At 41.9% G+C, this 21,679-nt stretch overlaps 1 protein-coding gene across 2 annotated transcripts in view; it reads right to left on the reverse strand.

Annotated features, from left to right (window-relative positions):
* Nucleotides 1–21,679, reverse strand: part of LOC141255734 (uncharacterized) — a 971,797-nt gene that overhangs the window by 489,927 nt on the left and 460,191 nt on the right. The window contains exons 1-2 of one of the 2 annotated variants that reach the window (XM_073671119.1): nucleotides 2,234–2,361; nucleotides 1,839–2,154 (exon numbers count right to left, since the gene is read on the reverse strand). The exons of the other annotated variant lie outside the window; for it this stretch is intronic. Of the exons in view, the coding sequence (XP_073527220.1) occupies nucleotides 1,839–2,154; nucleotides 2,234–2,279 (362 nt within the window). The 5' untranslated portion in view covers nucleotides 2,280–2,361. Of the gene's footprint in view, nucleotides 1–1,838; nucleotides 2,155–2,233; nucleotides 2,362–21,679 lie in introns of those variants that run through there. 2 annotated transcript variants of the gene reach the window in all.

Consider the following 21,679-nt stretch of genomic DNA (forward strand, 5'->3'; position numbering starts at 1 on the left):
TTGCATTGACAAGGCAATTCCGCATGCGTAAACGCAAAAATAATGGACATGCTGCGGATTATTGAGCGCATCAAAAACACTGCGGAAAAATCCGCAGCATGGGCATTGAAATTGCGGCTTCTCATTGGGGACTATGGGGGACGGATTACCTAGCGTTTCACAAGCGTTTACGCTGTGGAAGTTCCGCAGCATAAACACTTGTAAAACGCTACGTGGGCACATACCCTTACGCTAAATATGGAAACAGGAAATATATGAATAGCATTACTGCTGTAGAAAAATAGAAATAAATGAGAAAGCGTAGCGCATAAATTGGCTAATTCATGTGTACCTAGTACTATGTTCGCATACTTAGTGTTAGTGTCCTGCTTTGTTTGTTAGTTGTTTATGGAGGTAGCTGCTCCTAAGTAAGCACCTGTTCACACCTATTTCTTATTTTGGAAGTGCCAGAAAGTTTTCTCTGTTTCTATGTATAATCTTTGACTGAGCACTCCGCCTCTAGGCCACAGGTGACTTTAATTACAGCAGGATCTTATTATCCCACACACAAGCAGACATAGTCTCTAGGAGAGGAGTTCACATTGATAGGGTCCTGGTCTTTTGAGAAACGCCTTACCGCGGCTACCAGGTACACATGAATTGGCCAATTTATGCGCTGAGATTTCTCATTTATTTCTATTTTCTACAGCAGTAATGCTATTCATATTTCATATATCTCATGTTCGCATACTTAGCATTACAGTGTGCTGCTTTTTAGTTATAATTTATGATGAGCCCAACTGGGTGTTACCAGAGACTTTTCTGTGGGGTCATGTACTTCTTCATTTCTATGGCATGGAGCAATCATAAGCTAAAGCATTCATGCTAGGGGAATAACTAACATATTCCTGCAATAGTCTCTGTGTGAGACATGTAAGCTCAGACAAAATGCAATTAAATTTGTGTGCTTAATTACCCAAGATTTTAAATAGTTTAAAAAATGTGAAACTGGCTCACTTGAGTACTTGAGCTTCAACAGCCGGATACAATTGGTTGGATGGAAGGCTTAACCAGACTTTTATTATTTTTTGGCAAAAAGTATAACGTGGAGATGACTGAGTGGGAATCGGTCAAAGCTTGAAATACACTTTTAGATGATATTCTGATCCACTGTCATTTGAAAGCCAGAATTCAATTGATTAATAAACTTAGAAGTTGGATTAGTGTCCTATATCTATAATGATGTGTCATTGAGCTGGCGATGGGCTTCCCTCTCGTATATATCCACCGGCCAGGCAACCATATTGCCACCCTTGTCAGTGATAAAACTCCCAAATTGGGAGACCTTCAATAACTCCTCACAGACTAGGCGCACAAAGATCTCAACATGGGGGCAGGGAGACAAGGGTGGGAATGTGGTTAACTTTTTTTTTTTTTTTATTATTTTTTAATATTACTAGGGAACATACCCAAAAGTTCGAGTTAAATTTTCTTTAGTATCTGGAGTGCCTCCAGCTCTTCTTGGGCTACAAATAGATTAAGAATTTTAATGTTAGAAAAATGTTTTTTTTTTCAAAAGTAATTTGCGAGCAAATAAAGACATCCTTTTATGGCAATAAAGCCATCAAATCTGATAGTAGATCTGAGGTGAACTGAATAAGTTTTTGTACTGACTGTACAAATGTTATGGCAACTGATCAAATAAAGTATTCCCAATAATTTGCCACCTTTCTATATGTTTTTTTTCGTAGCTGTGATACTGTAGATGGGAAAAAAAAAAACCTAACCACTCATGTTATTCATACAGTAAAACATCGATACACTTCTGTACACGTCTGCTGATACTTTGCCACATTGTGTACCGTACACAATAATATGTCCCCGATTCTTGAGGTTTCACTCCAGTGAGTGTGAAATAAACTTCTCCTTTATTTGTGTCTCTTGTTATAGTTATACGTCCCTGGAGAGACTGGGCATAATTAAGGTTACCATTATACCAAATTACCCCCAGCCATTTCAGACCTCCCCATTCGGAGGACAGTATCCAGGGTACAGCATATATGTTAGAGCTGTCGGTGAGGGAGGCACCGGACACTTTACAGGTCAAGGTCAGAGTGTCTGATGGTCTCACCGTCCTAGGTCCAGATTCTAGTAATGAGATCTGGGCAGTGACACCTATAAATAAATTGTAAATATCTTAAATGCCTGTTGCTGTTGATAATGCTTTGTAACGTGATCAGAAAAGGAAATGTACCTTGTGTGATGGACACAACACCAAGTAACCACAAGACATCCTTCATGTCTGCTCTGAGGCGACAAAGCAAGAAGACTTCTGTTCTGAATAAGCACAATGGTGATCCCTTTGAGTATTATCTAGAAGTAATTGGGGAAGTATTTGTCTGTATTTACATATACTTTGTGTTAAAGACCATGGCCACCTTTCATTAGATTTGCCTTTAAAATGTAAAAATCTGACAGTTGACCCCCCACGGCTGACAGTAAACTGACACTTCCCCCATGATATACGTATGCTAACAATAACGGCTAACAATAACAGGATGGCAATTTGGGATTTGTCAGAACTCTATAATGAAGAGCTGCTGGGACTCCTTGTAAATGAGGCCATAGAGGCATGCATCGTCCTTTAAAGCATTTGCTTTATATACAAAAGCAATATGAGTTTAAATTTTTCTGCCATCTACTTCCAATAAATTGATGTACTTATATGTCATAATTGATAACATTTCCGGAATATTGATGTACAAGTTTTTATTGGAATATGAGAGATGCTCGGATGAAATGAGCTTTTATTTTCTGTTTTCAGCTTCCAATTAACTGAAGAAATAAAAATGCCTTAAAGGGGTATTCCCATCTCCAGGATCCTATTCCAATATGTAGTAGGTGTAATAATAATAATAATAATATTAGCAAATTCCTCCAATTAGAAATGTAGTATAGTTTTTCTGATTTACTATGTCTTTCCTCATGTGCAGGCATTGCAGGACCTTAGGTTTCCATGGTTACGACCACTGCTATAGTGAGTTAGTTAGCTAGTTAGTAGTGGTCGTAACCATGGATCCCTAAGGTCCTGCAATGCCTGCACATGAGGAAAGAGGCATAGCGAATCAAAAATACTATACTACATTTCTAATTGGAGGTATTTGCTAATATTATTATCATTTATTATTACACCTACTACATATTGGGATAGGCTCTTGGAGATGGGAATATCCTTTTAAATTGTTTAGTGTACAGAGAAATCACTGTAAAGTATACACATTAAAATTTTGGAGGAAAATGGGGGGTGCGTCTTATAGTCCGAATGTTGGGGGGGGGGGGGTGTATATTTATGTGTGGTGTGGAGGAGCGGGGCACAGGAGCCAGCAGCCGCCTGCTGCAGCCTACACTGTCCCCGCTGCTAAAGAAAATGAATATTCACTGGGGTGTGGGGAGCACTGAATATTCATGCTCCTTAATAGCGGTATACAGCTTAGCCGCGCTGCGGCTCCTGCTGCTGCCCGCCATCTCCTGTGCCCGCTGTTAAAGGGCATGAATATTCAACCTCTCTATGCCCATGGGCGTGGGGAGGGGGTGAATATTCATGCTCTTTAATAAGCGGGCACATGCTACAGCCCAGCAGCGTGGCTCCGCTGTGTGCCGGCTATGAAGGAGAGTGAAGTCACTGCTCCCCGCGCACACAGACCTGGCGTGGGGAGCAGTGACTTCCGGCAGCTGATCTCTCCTTGTGAGCTGCACATGGCAGTGACGTCATGCGCGGCTCACATGGAGAGATCAGTGCGGACAGACAGGATGCAGCGCTGGAGGAGAGCAGAAAGGCGAGAGTAGGAGTGTTTTATTTTTTTTTAATGTGCAGCATGATGGGGATTAGGGGTGCCATGTATACCAGGATAGGGATGAGGGGTGCCATGTATACCAGGATAGGGATGAGGGGTGCCATGCATACCAGGATAAGGATGAGGGGTGCCAGGCATACCCGAATGGAGGGATGCCAGGCATACCAGGATGGGGATGGGGACCACGTATAAAAGGAAGGGGCGGGCACATATACCAGGATGGGGGATATTGTCAGAATTGGGGGGCATTACCCCTATACCAGTGTCAGCAGAAGACCCCCTCCCCCTTAAAAGTGCATCATGACCACATTTTTTGCTTACATTTTTTTTTTTTATTTTCCTCCTCTAAAACCTAGGTGCGTCTTATAGTCCGAAAAATACGATATATATATACGGAACGACCTAACCTATAAAACTGTCACACTAGTTAACACTGTAAAAATGAAAAATGGTGCTGTATCATCATACCGCCAAACAAAAAGATGAATGTAAATAAAAATGGTACCGCTGAAAACGTCATCTTGTCCTGCAAAAAACAAGCTGCCATACAACTCCATCAGCCGAAAAAGAAAAAAGTTGTAGCTCTCAGAATAGAGCGATGCAAAAAAAATTTTTTCTGTTTTTATTGTGTAAAAGCATCAAAACATAAAAAATATCGCAGTATGGCTTGGCTCACATTTATCCTGCACTGAGCGCTTACACCGGGGTTTCTGTGTAAATCTCTTAAAAATGTGATTCAGACGGGACCCATGACAGAAGATTCCCTGTAATGAGGCAGATGGAGGCACCGTGGATGCCGTCTGGCCTGTGATCCAACGGTGTCCGTCTTTTTATTAGGCGCGCATAAAAGTGCAATCGGCCACAGTTTTGTGAACCTCGGAAAAAAAGGATACGGCTAAATAAGCCAGAAGGAGTCCAGAGTAACTCTGCTGCCTCATTATAGTGAATGGATCCCTCGGGATAGGCTTCGGGTTGTGTTAGGGTTAGGGTTGTATTGGGGTTAAGAATAGAGTTAATTTTGTGTTGAGGTTAGGGTTCTGTTGGGGCTAGTTTGTATTGGGGTTACGGTTAGAGTTAAGGCTGTGTTAGGATTAGGGCTGTTTTAGGATTAGGGTAGGGTTAGGGTTGTGTTGGGGTTGGCATTTTTTCAAAGTTAAAGAAAAAAAAAAATGACAATATGGCGACTAGTGTTGAGCGCAAGTGCTCGCTACTTGAGTTTGTATCGGGTGCTCGAGTATGCACTGATAATTGCAGGTGTTCGAGTGACCTGCTCGAGTCTCCGCCCCATAGGTTTTGCGGCTGTTATACAGCCAAGAAAAAAAACACAGGGTTTGCCTGCCATACACGAGCAATCCCTGCATGTTTTTTTTCTTGGGTGTCTAACAACCGTGAAACATGCAGGGCGGGGACTCGAGCATGTCACAAGCACCCACGATACTTGGTGCATATGACGCGCCCCCTGGGCCATGTTCAAGGGACACCCGGAGCCGGATCTGGATAGGGGTAGTAGTCCTTGTGGCGGTGACCCGGTCCGTGCCCAGGGTGGTCAAACTAAGTGTGTGGCAGTCTTTGTAGATGTTGTTTGAGTGTCGACTACGCCACCCGTTGATTGCGGCTAGGAGGCCGCCGCTGCAGAGCAGACCGCTGAGGCCGGTGGTAGGTTTGTGCAGCAAAGATGGTATAACCCCCAACGGGAGGGGAATGGCCTCAGGGCAGCAGATGTGGAAGTTGGTGGTTGTGATGGTGCAGCAAGGAAGCTCAGAGACAGGTGATGCAGTTTCAGGGTTTTTACTCACAGGTGTTGCTCCGGTCACTCCGGCCTTGAGTGACCACCCGAGCCGTGCTGCGTCCACCAGGTGTGGGACTCGGCCAACTCCCAGGCAATCCAGAGCGTGGTCCTGAGCTCCCTTCTCTCTCTCTCTCTGCTGGCCGTTCCCACCAGGGATCCACCTTTGTCCGGCTCCCTCGGGCCTCTTGCTGGTAAAACCTTCTCTGGCTTTCCTGACCCTATTCGTGGTGTGCCTTCCTGGTGGATGTGGTGAGGGTCGTGGCAAAACTTAACCACGACCTCCGGTTCCTGGCTAAGGATCATTAGCCTCTGCCAGTTAGGGTTCCGGTACCCGTTTCTGCCAACCCTTCACCCTTTTGGTTTACTTCTGGGTTCTCAGGGTTCCCTCTTGTCTTGTGTCTCTGGGCCTTTCTTCCTCCTTCTCTCCACTACAGGCCTGGCCCTGGAGCTGGGCCCAGCCGGAGCCACAGCTCCCTGTCAGCCCTCCTGGCTGAGCTCCTCTGCTCTGCTCCTCCTCAGTCTGACTGACCCTGTCCTAAGATGGTGCCCACCATATATACTCCCTCTATGTGTGAGCCCAGGTGACTAGCACCCAATGGGCTCCTACCTCTATGCCCAGAGTCCCTCCCCTATCTGCCCCTACACTACTGGGATGTTCCTCCCCCCCTACCACTCCAGCCAGGGACAGACGCTGTCGTACCTGCACATCTAACTGGTGGGAGTACCGTAGTTCTGTCCCCCGGAAATGGGATGAGTGTAGTGCATGCAGCTGTCTGAGCTCAGTCCCACACTCCATCCTTACCCGGGAGTGGAATACCACACCTCTGGAGTGAGGTGCAATACCCCTGTAGCAGCCGAGTCCTCAGGGTGCTACACATACCCGAGTACCCGATGCAAACTCAAGTAGAGAGCACTTGCACTCAAGAGTAATGACAACTTATTTAATATGATGACCTAACGTTATCAAATTCTGTCGTACCTCTGGGTTCAAAATGTTTACTATATCCCTTGATAAAATCCTTGAGGGGTGTATTTTCCAAAATGGGGTCACTTGTGGGGGGTTACCACTGTTTAGGCACATCAAGGGCTCTCCAAATGCGACATGGCGTCCACTATTTATTCAAGCAAATATTACATTCAAAAAGTCTAATGGCGCACCTTACCTTCCGAGCCCTTCCGTGCGCCCAAACAGTAGTTTTCCTCCACATATGAGGTATCCGCATGCTCAGGAGAAATTGCAAATTTTGGGGTCAATTTTTTCCTGTTACCCTTGAAAAAAAAATAAATAAATGGGTCTAAAGTAACATTTTTGTAAAAAAAAAATGTTAAATGTTCATTGTTTTCTTCCACATTCCAAAAATTCCTGTAAAGCACCTGAAGGGTTAATAAACTTCTTGAGTGTGGCTTTGAGCACCTTGAGAAGTGCTGTTTTTAAAATGGTGTGAATTTTTGGGTATTTTCTGTCAATTTTTTCACAAACCAACGCAAGTGATATTGAAGAAATTTTACCACTATCATTAAGTGCAATATGTCGCAAAAAAACAGTCTCAGAATCAGGGGGATCCGTTGAAGCGGTCCAGAGTTATTACCTCATAAAGTGACAGTGGTCAGAATTGTAAAAATTGGCCTGGTCATTAATGTGCAGGCCACCTTCGGGGGTAAAGGGGGTTCATATGAGATAAGTTACTTGTTTTTAAAAGAACTGTGTAACTTTACCCATTAATGAAAATATGAAAACCTCTTTAACACTCCTGTTACTAGTCACCTCTGCAGTTTGTCAGCAGGGGCCAAGCAAAGAGCACAGCACTTACAAACTCTTTGATATAGAGCTTTGAAACACCACTCTGAAGCTGGACCGTTTGCTGAGTCCTGCAAGTTTCAGCGGCTCCATGCTCCTCCGATGCCTCTGCATCCAGCAACAGAAAGCATCAGTTTGCACTAGCTGCTCAATCAAACCACTGGCCTGAACAGCTAATCAGCAGGAGCGCACCATTCCCCGGCAAGCTGGATGCAAGGAGGCACAGGAGCGATGTGCAATAAACATAGAAGATGACAAAACCCCTTTAAGTATGCTGATAGTCCAGCAGGCTGTAGTCCGAGGCTGCTGGAAAAGAAACCAGCCAACCTTCTCCTACCTACTGGTATCTCTGGCTTCCTTCTCATCAGTAGGTCTGGATGCGAAATTATGCATGTGTCTACTAATAAGAAAAAGGTGGCCACTACTGACGTGACTGTTGGACTAGTGTCCTGTGAATTACTTTGCTCAACTCTATGAAATACTGTTTATTTAATGAATCCACCAATTTTTAATTTTATAGCTAAATTATGCTAACTAGAACATTTTTAAGAGTAGCTCTTGTTTTATTTATCTCTAACTAACTTTAGTGGCTACTTAAGATCGTTTGGGAGATATGCAGCTAAGAACTTGGCTGTGTGTAGACGCTAGAATATTGGGGATTGTTGAGCGCTAAAATGGCTGTTTATAAAGGTTTATATGAAATAATTTAGTAACATATATTTGTTTGATGCCAGCATGTCAATGGTCAGAAAAGTTTTTTTTTTAAATGGAAATGTTCTTGTCTAAGATTTATTGCAGTTGTCATTTTTTCCACACCACCCTTATGGAAATAAATGTGTATATACTGCGCGTGAAATAAGCATGGAACACGTCACCACTTTTCTATCTAAATGTATTTCTAAAGGTGCTATTGACATGAAATTCTTACGAGATGTCGGTAACAACTAGTGTTGAGCGAGTATGTTCTGTTAACCCTTTCGCCGAGTATGCTCGGGCCGAGCTCCGAGTATTTATAGCTGCTCGGTGATATGGTTGAATCGATCCTGTGTGCATGATTTGCGACTGTTTGACAGTTTTAATGCATGTGAGGTATGTCTATTTCTTACACATTCCTCACATGTAATAAAGCTGTCAAACAGTTGCAAATCATGCACACAGGAGCGATTCAACCATATCACCGAGCAGCTATAAATACTCGGAGCTCGGCCCGAGCATACTCGGAACAGAACATACTCGCTCAACACTAGTAACAACCCATCCCATCCACACAGGCAAAGAAATCAAACCATAGATGTCCATAAATTAGGTTATGTGTAATAATGGGAAATGACACAGCAAAAAGTATTGAACACATGAAGAATTAGAGGGGCAAAAAGTCATGGAAAGTCATGACACCAGCTGAAATCTATCCGTAATTCTAAAGCAATTCTGTCACTTGGTGAAAAATATCAGTTGGTTCAACTGATGGCGTATAAAAAGGTGTCTCATTACCAAGGTGCCACACAAGAAACATCACATGATGGGTAAAACCAGTGAACTGCCTCTTTGTTGCAAAACATACTGATGGCATTGACCGAAGAATTTCTAAACTACTGATGGTTCCGTTTTCGGTAAACAATAGAATTATGTGCTTTGCCTAAAGCTCTATGTTGGTCTCATCTGTCCACAAGACGCTTTCCCGGAAGTATTTTCTCTTACTCACGAACATTTTCGCAAACTGCAGTAATGCAGGTGACTTGATGCAACAGGAAGGGGACCATATGAAAGGAACAATTTATTTATTGAATTAATAATATGAAATGTTAGCTCAGATACTGAATTTGACAAATCATAAAAGAACAATATTTACAGTGTATTCTACAAGCATTGATATAAAAGTGGGATATGAGTTAGTATACAATAAGGAACTCCTAAATCAGGTCTAATCCTAAAGTCCAAACTGGTTGTAGTAGGGGGGGGGGTGGACAAGCATAGTATTTGGCGGGAACAGTCTCTGAAATTTGCTGCAGCTTCCTGGGATTTGCTTGAGTCCCTGCTGCATCTCATTAGCTATACATGTCTCTTACAAAGTCTGTTAATGCTCTCTGGGCTTATCTAGCATCAGCGGGACCCCGTTTGCTCTGCAGCTCTCCCTCTGTCGACACCTGATACCGTAAGTCCATGCTGGAAGTGACGACCTGTATCACACGTCTTCTTCGACCACTGGCCCAGGCTGGAGTCTCTGACTTGGTGTTCTCAGGGCTTCTCCGGTGCTTGACCGTTGACTAACGTCTCCTTGGTCTGTAACGGTGGGGGCTGGCCCTAGACTGTTGACTGGCGTTATCTGGGTTGGGAACCTTGACTGGCGTAGTTCGGGTGTTCGGGGCTTGACTGTCGACAAGTGCAGTCTGGACCTTGATCGGCTTAGCTCTGGTCTTTGGTGCTTGACCACCGTCGTCTAGGTCCAGGCCTGACTTTTACCTGTGGCTGCAGCCTACTCTCTCGTCTGTCACCCCTCTTGGCGCCAAATCTTCTTGCGTTTTGCCACACTGACCTTTTATATTGATTAGAACTTGATTGCAGCTGCTCATCCACCATCCGAACTATCATGCGCTGCAACATTTCATTAATTTTTTTTCTGTCGTTCACATCTAGGGAGATTAGCTACAGTGCCATGGGTTGCAAACTTCTTGATTATGTTGTACACCGTGGACAAAGGAACATCAAGATTTCTGGAGAGGAGATGGACTTGTAACCTTGAGATTTGTTGATATTTTTCAACAATTTTGATTCTAATGTCCTCAGGCAGTTCTCTTCTCCTCTTTCTGTTTTCCATGCTTATTGTGGCACACACAGACACACGATGCAGAGTATTGAGAGTATTGAGTATCACCTACGGCAGAACCCAGGCGGACCCTTGCCGAAAGACATTTATCACAGAATTAAAAACTTCTCAATCAGCTCATTGGCTTTGGACACATAGGCACTCATTGCATCCTCCTTAGACAAGCCTTTCTTTGAATTCCACGCTTCCCATTTGGCCTTAAGGTCCAACATTCCAGGACAATCTATATTTTATAATCTAAACTTCTCCCCTTTTTATTTGGTTTCAAGCTTGATTTTCATATTGCTCACATCTGTTACTTGCTACAGGTGAGTTTGAACGAGCATTACATGCTTGAAACAAAGTTTTTTGCATACAATTACTCCAATACAAACTCCAAAAATTAAAATCAATATTTTATTAATTAGTTATAACAGTAAAACCAGATTAAAAATCAGAAAAGGTGCCTACATGACAGGGAACGCAGCAATATTTCAGTTATGGTATACATATAATGACAGCAGTGGTGTTACAATAATGGTATCTGTTGCTCAAACTGTGATAGCCTTTAAGTACTCTTACCAGCCATACAAGCCAGGGGGTGGAGGAACATGGTGCTGCATTAGTTTGTGGCCATTGCTAATTTATACTGTCAGGTAACACTTCATATTAACAACATTTCTTACTGCTGGACTGCTGGTTGTAACTACAGTATATCACTGGGAATAGACACCGAGTATTACTGTTAACAGAATTTAAGGGCTATCACTGTTTGATCAACAGATATTCTGTTATTTTAACACCACTGCTGCCATTATAATGTATACCATAACTGACATTTTGACGTGTCCCTGTCATGTAGGCACTTTTTCAGATTTTTTTTTTTATCTGGTTTTACTATTATCATTAATACTAATTATTAAAATATTGATTTTAATTTTTGGAGTTCTTCACTTCTTCTTCCCTGGGAGCTACCCCGTCCCAGGCTGTGTTTATGTATTTGTAATTGGAACTGTTTCCTATTCGGGCCCTCCATTTACTATTAGGCCGTTCTTTGTGATTTATAGAAAAAAACAAGTGAATGTGTATATATTATTAATGCAATAACACACTGATACAATTCTTTACACGTGTGCAGTTATATTTTTTTAATGTATTCAACCATCATTTTAAAAAAGTTGGTATAAGGAACAAGGTGTCGCAATGCTACCTAGTCATCCAGGCGCCTCCTGCACTATTAGCAACCACTTTTTTCCTCCCCTAAAAACTTGGCTGCAGCTGATTCTTCAGTGGTGGTAAGGAAGCCTTATTCATGAAAATATCATGCACTACTGTTAAGCTTTATATGGTACCTAAATGATTGTATACTTAGGGCTTACCTGCCAAACCACTTGTGCCCACACATGTGTGAGTACTTTACTATATGCACCTTTTGGGGCAGTTCATGAAATATTTTATTGCCACTCATTTCTTGTTCTGTCTGATTATGACGGTTTTATGACAATTATTGCCCTTTTCCTCCCACTTTCCCCTTTCCCAATTTTTTTGCATGTGAAAATAAAAATTAACTCTTTATATCATTTAAGACTCCGTATTCCTCCTTGTTTTTTGAAGATTTTGGAGAGTGCCTGTGGGAATGTTTGCCCATTCATCTACAACCCCTCGCAAAAATTATGGAATCACCGGGCTCGGAGTATGTTCATTCAGTTGTTTAATGTTGTTGAAAAAAAGCAGATCACAGACATGGCACAAAACTATAGTAATTTCAAATGGCAACTTTAGGGCTTTAAGAAACGCTAAAAGAAATCAAGATTAAAAATGTGGTACTCAGTAAGGGTAATTTTTTTCAGACCAAGCAAAGGGAAAAAAATATGGAATCACCCTGTAAATTTTCATTTCCAAAACTAAAACCGGCATCAAATTAGATCTGCTCGTTAGACTGCATCTAAAAAGGAGTGATCACACCTTGGAGAGCAGTTGCACCCAGTGGACTGACATGAATCATGGCTCCAACACAAGAGATGTCAATTGAAACAAAGGAGAGGATTATCAAACTGTTAAAAGAAGGTAAATCATCACCAATGTTGCAAAAGATGCTTGTTGTTCACAGTCAGCTGTGTCTAAAATCTGGACCAAATATAAACAATATGGGAAGGTTGTTAAAGGCAAACATACTGGTAGACCAAGGAAGACATCAAAGCATCAAGACCGGAAACTTAAAGCAATATGTCTCCAAAACAGGAAATGCACAACAAAACAAATGAGGAACGAATGGGAGGAAACTGGAGTCAATGTCTGTGACCGAACTGTAAGAAATCGCCTAAAGTAAATGGGATTTACATACAGAAAAGCTAAACATAAGCCATCATTAACACCTAAACAGAAAAAAACAAGGTTACAATGGGCTAAGGAAAAGCAATAGTGGACTGTGGATGACTGGATGAAAGTCATATTCAGTGATGAATCGCGAAGCTGCATTGGGAAAGGTGATGATGCTGGAACTTTTGTTTGGTGCCATTCCAATGAGATTTATAAAGATGACTGCATGAAGAGAACATGCAAATTTCCACAGTCATTGATGATATGGGGCTGCATGTCAGGTAAAGGCACTGGGGAGATGGCTGTCATTACATCTTCAATAAATGCCCAAGTTTACATTGATATTTTGGACAGTTTTCTTATCCCATCAATTGAAAGGATGTTTGGGGATGATGACATCATTTTTCAAGATGATAATGCATCCTGCCATAGAGCAAACACTGTGAAAACATTCCTTGAAAGAAGACATATAAGGTCAATGTCATGGCCTGCAAATAGTCCGGATCTCAATCCAATTGAAAATCTTTGGTAGAAGTTGAAGAAAATGGTCCATGACAAGGCTCCAACCTGCAAAGCTGATCTGGCAACAGCAATCAGAGAAAGTTGGAGCCAGATTGATGAAGAGTACTGTTTGTCACTCATTAAGTCCATGCCTCAGGGACTGCAAACTGTTATTAAAGCCAGAAGTGGTGCAACAAAATACTAGTGATGTATTGGAGCGTTCTTTTGTGTGTTTGTTTTTCATGATTCTATCATTTTTTCCTCAGAATTGAGTGATTCCATAATTTTTTCCCTCTGCTTGGTCTGAAAAAAAATTACCCTTACTGAGTACCACATTTTTAATCTTGATTTCTTTTAGTGTTTCTTAAAGCCCTAAAGTTACCATTTGAAATTACTTTAGTTTTGTGCCATGTCTGTGATCTGCTTTTTTTCAACAACATTAAACAACTGAATGAACATCCTCCAAGCCCGGTGATTCCATAATTTTTGCGAGGGGTTGTAGAAGAGCATTTGTAAGGTCAAACACTGGTGTTGGAGGAGAGAACCTGGTTACAATCTCCTTTTTAGTTCATCAAAAAGGTGTTTAGTGGGTTTGAGGTCAGGGTTCTGTGTTGCCAGTCAAGTATTTCCACACCAAACTCTTCAAATCATGCCTTTATAGACCTTGCTTTGTGCGCTGGAAAGGAGAAGGGTCTTCCCCAAATGGTTTCAACAAACTTGGAAGCATACAATTATACAAAATGTCTTGTGCTGAAGTATTTCATTTCACTGGGAACAAGGTGCCTAGTCCAAGCCCTGAAGATCAAGCCCATGTTGTTTTTCTTTTCACCAAACAGTTGTCACTCTCCAATCAAGGTGAAGAATGACAGAAGAATGATTTGTCTCTCCACACAACACATTTCCACAACTTCACAGTCCAGTGCATTACACCACTACAACCACTGCTTGGCCATGGAAACTCTACAGTTAAAGAGACAGCCGAGCGTGGCCAACTTTTAGCTACTGTGGGCCCAATTCATCAAATCTTTGATGCCAAAGTTTTGAAAAGTCACAAAAATGTATGCGCAACTTGCCGTTACTTCTAAATATTGTGACTTTTGGCTTTTTTATTCAAGTTTATCCCTGTTCCATCGAAATAGGTGGAGCTTGGACGGGACATTCATGACGTCTAATTCATGACGAGCTGTGGCATTCCATACACCAGAAATCTCATTCCAGTACCTCACTGGATTGAGATTTCTCGGATAGCGCATTGAGGCATACACCGCTCATCTGAAGCTCCAGATTCATGAAAAGGCATGCTAGGGGATCATCTGACTCCAACCTTCCATCTCATCAAGACTGGTGTTAATAATGCTGGTCTTGATACATCGGCCCTATGCACATCAGCACTCAGAGACCACGCTCCTCTATATCTTTTAGTGATCTTTGTAGCTGAGTTACTGTGCTTCCTAAATGCTTTTAATTTTCAGTAATCCTAATTAAAGTTCATAGAATATTTACAAGGAAAGAAATTTTAGGGACTGACTTGTTACAATGGTGACATCCTATTGCAGAATCAGTCTAGAATTCTGGGAGCTTATTAGTAATGGCCATTCTTTCACAAATGTCTGTAGAGTGCATGGCTGGGGGCTGGATTTTGCATTCCTGTGGCAATTGGATTGAATGAAAGAACTGAATTTAATCCCCTTGTCACAGAACATTTGTTTATATAGTGTATACATTTACTTTTCTGGCGTTGGTTCAAACAACGACATAAAAAATGATATCTCATACTGCATCAAAAACTGCATGTGTGATTCCAGCCTTTCAATTGCAGACTTTTCTGCAAAAACTCCGTTATGTATAAACACATTTTAACTCCACAATGCTCAGAGACCCATGTATGAGTGAATTTGTATGCATGTTTTCTGTTAAAATATCTCAATGTGGTATGTTCATTTCTAGCACAATAATATGTCCCAGATTCTTCAAGTTTCACTTGAATGAGTTTAAGATAAACTTCTCCTTTATTGGTGTCTCTTGTTAGAGTTATACGTCCCTGGAGAGACGGGACATAAACTGTATTACCATCATGCCATATTACAGCCATCCATGTTAGAACTTTTTCTTTATTCTGCCGGATCCAGTGCACACCGTCCATATTGGATCTGTCAGTGATGGAGGCACCGGTCACTTTACAGGTCAGGTCCAGAGTCTCTGATGGTTTCACTATCCCAGGACCAGACTCCAACATAGAGATTTGTGAGGTTGCACCTTCAAAAACAAATAAAATAGTAATTGACTAATTTTTACAAAAATTAGTTAAACTTGAAATAATGTCAGAATACCAGACTCACATTGTACAAGTACAGATACAAAACAAAGAAACCAAAGAAGATTCTTCATACTGAGGCGGAGGAGTTATGGGGACACTGTGTGTGATGATTCTGGTGGACTGGACTTTCTATTTAAACAGTAATGTATTTAAATAAATTTGCATAGCCACGCCTCTAATACATCTTACACCAAACTGCATTTTTTTAAATTATTCATGTAGTCACTATATATAACTATACTCTAGTTGTAAATGTGTTTCCAGCAATGGTGCCACCTGGTATTTGAATTACTGGTCAAATATAAAATATTCATATAAGATTTACATTTCCACCTGGTTATATACAGTAATTGTGAAGTCTTTTGATTAATGAAAATAAACACAAAACAATAGCAATGTCTTTAAAACAACTAAGAAAAAACTCAGTCCTCATGATAGCATTTATTTCCATATAAACAATGGCCCTGAAATCGCTGCACATTCAATTCCAGATGAAAACATGAACAAAATATCAATTTTTAAACTGAAAATTAAAAAAAAAAATAATAGGCTGCTGAATAGAAGGGTCTGCATTTTCATTTACACACTGGAATATTTACAGTATAAATTGAAATTTGTTTCCAGACTTAGCTTTTCTGTTGGGGTATGTGCCCACTGTAAGGAGCCGCCTGCGGCCCCGACGCTGCTGAATAGCCCCGCGGCTTCCGCCCTCATTTATGCAAATGAGCAGCACGATTTTTTTTTTTACATGTGGACTTTCCTCATTGTGGGCACATACCCTTCATCACTGAGCTAATATTAGTTGTATTACCTTTATTTCTGATAACGGCTTTACGTCTGTGTGGCATGAAGTCACCTAACATCTGACACCTGCGGAGAGATATTCCAGCCCCAGCTGACTGCACTACATTCCACAGTTCTTTTGCATTCTTAGGTTTTGTATCAAAAACAGCATTTCTGATGTCACTCCACAGATGCTCAGTCAGATTGAGGTCTGGGGATTGGGCGAGCCTCTTCATAACGTCAATCTTGTCGGTCTGGAACCAGGATGTTGCCTGCTTGCTGGTGTTTGGATTTGTTGTCCTTCTGAAACACCCATTTCAGGGCATTTCTTCTTCACCATAAGGCAACATGACCTCTTCCTATATTTTCATATATTCAAACTGGTCCATGGTGCCTTGTATGTGATAAATGGGCCCAACTCTATAGTATGATAAACACCCCCAAACCATTATGCTTTTCATTCTTCACAGTGTTTATGGGTCATCTCACTAACTGCGGCCTTTAGAGCCAATAAGAACAATCTTGCTTTCATCTGACCATAGAATGAAGGGTCACTTCCCTTTGACAAACTATAACCTTTTCAACACTTTTTTTCAGTAATGCTACTTTACGAGGGTTTATTGTAAATGGTTTGGCTTTTTCTGATGGTTGCAGGACTCATAGGTAACTGACGATCTTTGATCTCCCTGGATCTGATAACTGGATGCTTTGTTGCCAGTCTTGTGATTCCTTGATCTAAACGGATGGTAGTATTTATTTTCCTACTAGGTGTTTTGGGTTTTATTTGCCATTTTAAAACATTGAACATCTTTTTAGCTGAGCTGCCAATTATTTTCTGCATTTCTTTATGTTTTCCCCTCTCCAATAATCTTCTTGATCAAAGTTCTTTCTCCTTCGGTACAATGTCTGGAACGAACCATTTTATTCACTGAGCTAAAACCAGAAGGTACAACATTTGCTGCCCTCCTTTATTATATAAGGGCCATAATTGACACCTGCTTTTTCACACAATGAATGACCTTACTAATTAGAACACCCCCTTTCATTAAATGAGTCAAATACACCCAATTAGCAGCGTACATATCATGACTGTTGATTCTGTTGGTTGCCCATTACTCGCCTACACCTAGTCATTAATTCTTTCCCATGTTTTATGATCTTTTCTGCCAAAAGCAGTAATTAAACACATTAGTGATGTTATACTGCTAATATTTTGCACATAACTGTATTTGCAAGCCAAAATCAGGAGTGGGTCAATCAAAGGAAAAGTATATGGCCTTGCTCACACGAGCGTATAACTTGGATGAGTGCTATCTGATGTTTTATCGGATAGCACTCAGACCCATGTTTTACTATGGGGCAGTGCAGATCTGCTTTTATTCTCATGCCGATTCAGCATGAGAAAAGAATTGCAGCATGCTGAAATTTGCTCCGCAAATTGGATGACATGCACCCATTTAACTTTATGGGTGCATGTAAAACATCGGACTGCACTCAGATGTCATCCGAGTGCAGTCCTTTTCCCGAGGACTTAGACAATGGAGAAGATGGAGAAATTAAGTTCTCTCATGCGAGTGAATCACATCACACGAAGGTGACAGTCTGATCAAAGTTTAAACCGAGTGTCATTTACATAATCGATCCAATCCTCTCGCATGAGAGAATCAACGCTCATGTGACCCCGGCCTAGTAGCACCACTTCTGCATTTTTCACCCACTCCTGGTTTTGGCTTACAAATACTGATGTAAAATACTGACCAAATGCTGAGCGTGTGAACGTGGCCTAAGGTACCATTTCTTTACTCTTCTCAGGAATGGATGATAGCAGTGTTATTCAGCCATCATCTGCCTCTAAAAGCCTTGGGTGGAGCTGAACTCTGCCCGTGGCTGTTAGCCTGTTAAATGTCGCTGTCATTCTTTCACAGCATCATTTACAGCACGCGATCCAGGGTCCATTCTAAGTGCTGTGATACAATTGTGAGATGCCGATGGGATACGGGGGTGAAAACCCCCGTGCCTGTTATGATGGTGCTCCCATTCTCTGATTTGATTATTTGTACTATTTGAAGCATTGCTGTATGTAGTACAAGCAATCAAATGACTGCAGGTTGGAGTCTCTGAAAGGGACTACAAAATGCAGTAAAAAATAAAAAAAATGTTTAAAAACATATAACAAAAAATTTAAAAACATAATTCGAATCACTCATTGCACAAATTGAGTTTTCTTAGTAGCTTTACCTGGTAGTCTGTATAGAAGATAGCAAGCTGCCATGATTGCTTAACCCCAATATCTCGTTGGCAAATCTGCATCAAATAGCATACTTCTTCTACTTTCACAAAGTGTCCGGTTCCTTCTTTCCACAACACTTTTTTGGTCAGGGTTGTATGTTACAGTGGTCTGAAACACGATTCCATTTTGACCTTAAAAAGTTTTGTGTCTCATTACTTGTATATTCAGTTCCATCATCTGCAGGCAAAATTTTTTGGCATTCTCCCAAATTTGTTATATACTTCAGCGAGATACTGTATATTTTACGTTTTTCTAGAATTTCATCTTTGCCTTGAAGCAGATAGACAACTGTATATCTTGAATAATCTTCAATAAATGTGAGAAAACATCTCTTCTTTCCAGGAGTTTGAGTACTCATTGGGTCACAAACATCTGTGTGTATAAAAGAGGTTGTCCACTACAATGTTTAGTGGGCAGATCGATTTAAACCTTGGATATAAGGCTTTCTTTAAATACCATGCATTTCCAAATGTGCCTGTGAGTGGCGCTATCGCTGTCCACTCATTCCCATCACTTGATCCCGGCTGTAACTGCCTCTGATGTCTGGTGATGTCACGAATTGAAAGCTGACCCGACATCACTGAGGAGGGACCCACTCTCCCTGAGTGACTGGGCTGTGGGCGGCATTTCACCGATTGTCTCAGCCCAGAAATACTCATCTGTTATGAACGCCAGCCACTGGGGACGCTCATAGCAGATTGGCAATGACAAGCTCGGGGATCTTCTGCAGATACCCGATTGTCATGCCAACCCATCAGCGCCCTGCGATCATGTGGCAGGGGGGCTGATGGGCAGGGTTAGTGACTCGCTTCTGGTACAAGAATGTTAAATGTCGCTGTCAGAGATTGACAGCGGCATTTACATGTTAACAGTCACAGGTTAGATCAAATCCGCTGTCATGTGCCGGAAAAGATGCGGACCCGCATCAAGAGAGATACATAACTTATCATGTACCTATACATCATATGTCGTGAAGGGGGTTAATGAAGTTATCCGACCATGAAATCCACATTTTTTTTAAGCTAATCTGTGCTGTATTGTAATATACAACACCCCTATGTATTTTCTTTTTTGTTTCTGCCATTCGTTCCTCCTGAATTTCACTTCATTTCCTGCACCCACTTTGCTTACCTGTGGCTCTACCAAACTTGACAGCTCCCTGTGCTTTATTATCTAACCTCACAGCCAGAGTTGGCACCGCCCAATCTTAGTGTCCAGCACTGCCAACTGCACACTCACTCCATTATTGGAAATAACAGAGCAGTGTCCTCATGTGTGGAAAGTAGCACAATCACTGCACTCCACATAAGTACATACCTCATAATACACCTCAGCTGCTGCAGAACCTCAATCTATAGTGATGTGTATACATACAGTACAGATCAAAAGTTTGGACACACCTTCACATTTAAAGATTTTTCTGTATTTTCATGACTATGATTTGAAAATTGTATATTCACACTGAAGGCATCAAAACTATGAATTAACACATGTGGAATTATATACTTAACAAAAAAGTGTGAAACAACTGAAAATATGTCTTATATTCTAGGTTCTTCAAAGTAGCCACCTTTTGCTTTGATGACTGCTTTGCACACTCTTGGCATTCTCTTGATGAGCTTCAAGACATATTTTCAGTTGTTTCACACTTTTTTGTTAAGTATATAATTCCACATGTTTTAATTCATAGTTTTGATGCCTTCAGTGTGAATGTACAATTTTCATAGTCATGAAAATACAGAAAAATCTTTAAATGAGAAGGTGTGTCCAAACTTTTGGTCTGTACTGTATATAGCACATAATACAACTCAGCTGCTGCAGAACCTCAGTCTATAGTGAAGTGTATACATATATAGCACATAATACAACTCAGCTGCTGCAGAACCTCAGTCTATTGTGATGTGTATATGATGCGCCCCCTGGGCCGTTGGGTACTCCATAGCCGGGCCGGTTGGTGCTGGGGGTGTCACGGTAGTGGTGACCCTGTCCGTGACCCAGGGCGGTCAATAAAAGGGGAATAAAGAAAAGTGAATATAGTTTTTATATAATGTTGGTGACGCCACCTGTGGTATGCAGCTATATGGAGCCGCCGCTGCGGTGCAGATCCTCTGCAGCTGATGGTGACGCAGCAGAGTTGGGACAGCTCTCCACAGGCAGAGCTTAGCTCCAGGGCCGGAAATGGTGACGTTATAGATGTTGCTGTGCAGTGTAGTGCAGGGGATGGTGCAGTTAATAATCAGTCCACAACTTAATGGCGGTTTCCTCTTATCTTTACTTGCGGTGGTTAGGCAGACCGGGGCACGGGTACTAGCTTGTAGTAGAGGTCCGGGCGGCCTGGAAGCAAGTTGGGAATCCACCTCGTCAGGTGAAGATGGAGGCCTTCCCTTTGCGCTAATCTCTTTGGCCCTGCTGCTTACAGCTGTGCTGTGGCCCTCGTCCCTGAGTAAAACGTCTTTGTGCTCACCCGTATGACAGGCAGCTCGGGCCTTCTTGGAGTGTCACTCCCACGTGTCACTCCCACGTGGCGGTGCTGGGCCCTGTGTGCTGCTGAGCCTCTGTGCGTCTGATGGGGCCAGACCTGCAGTCTTCTGCCCTCCTCTCTTGGGTGAACTGCCATGCAGCTCCTCTCCCCAGGTCTTTCCTCTTCACTGTCCTGTATTCAACTCCCACTAACTCTAACTAACTCCGCCTCCAGATCCCAGTTGCTAAGGTGAGGAGCTCCCCTTGCTGGTCTGGAGCCAGGAAAGTGTTGCATGCTAGTATACATGACTAGGGGACCCCTGCTTGCTTCCAGGCATGGCATCACCCCTTGTGAGGGAGCAATGCCACTGTGGCAACCGGACTCCTGGGGTGCCACATTCCCCCTAGTTAACTTCAGTACTCCCGGACTGAAGATACCTGTTTGAATTAACAATTAACAATAACAATTCACATTACAAATAGTTTACAAAGTCAAAAATTACAAAAAACCCAAACAAAAATTTATAGCAGTCACTGCAGCGCTTAGTCTTTACGCCACAGTCCGGGGATTGTCTTTTTCCAGATAATTGAAATTTGTCTGGTGGGAACCGCATCAACCCACTTTGTGTATCGTCACTGGGCGTGGCTTCAGGGCACTCTGTCGTTTGTCCTGGTCTTCAGCCACGCCTGCGGTTTATTTTCAAGGCCACTTACTAACTATTTTCAATATTGTCCTGACCATACCTAGTCCTGTGGTCCAACTGTCCATAAATTTAACAACTATAT

The sequence above is a fragment of the Phyllobates terribilis genome, unplaced genomic scaffold, assembly GCF_046119375.1.
Source record: "Phyllobates terribilis strain yellow unplaced genomic scaffold, ASM4611937v1 Scaffold_1__5_contigs__length_1240528914, whole genome shotgun sequence".
Taxonomy (NCBI): Eukaryota; Metazoa; Chordata; class Amphibia; order Anura; family Dendrobatidae; genus Phyllobates; species Phyllobates terribilis.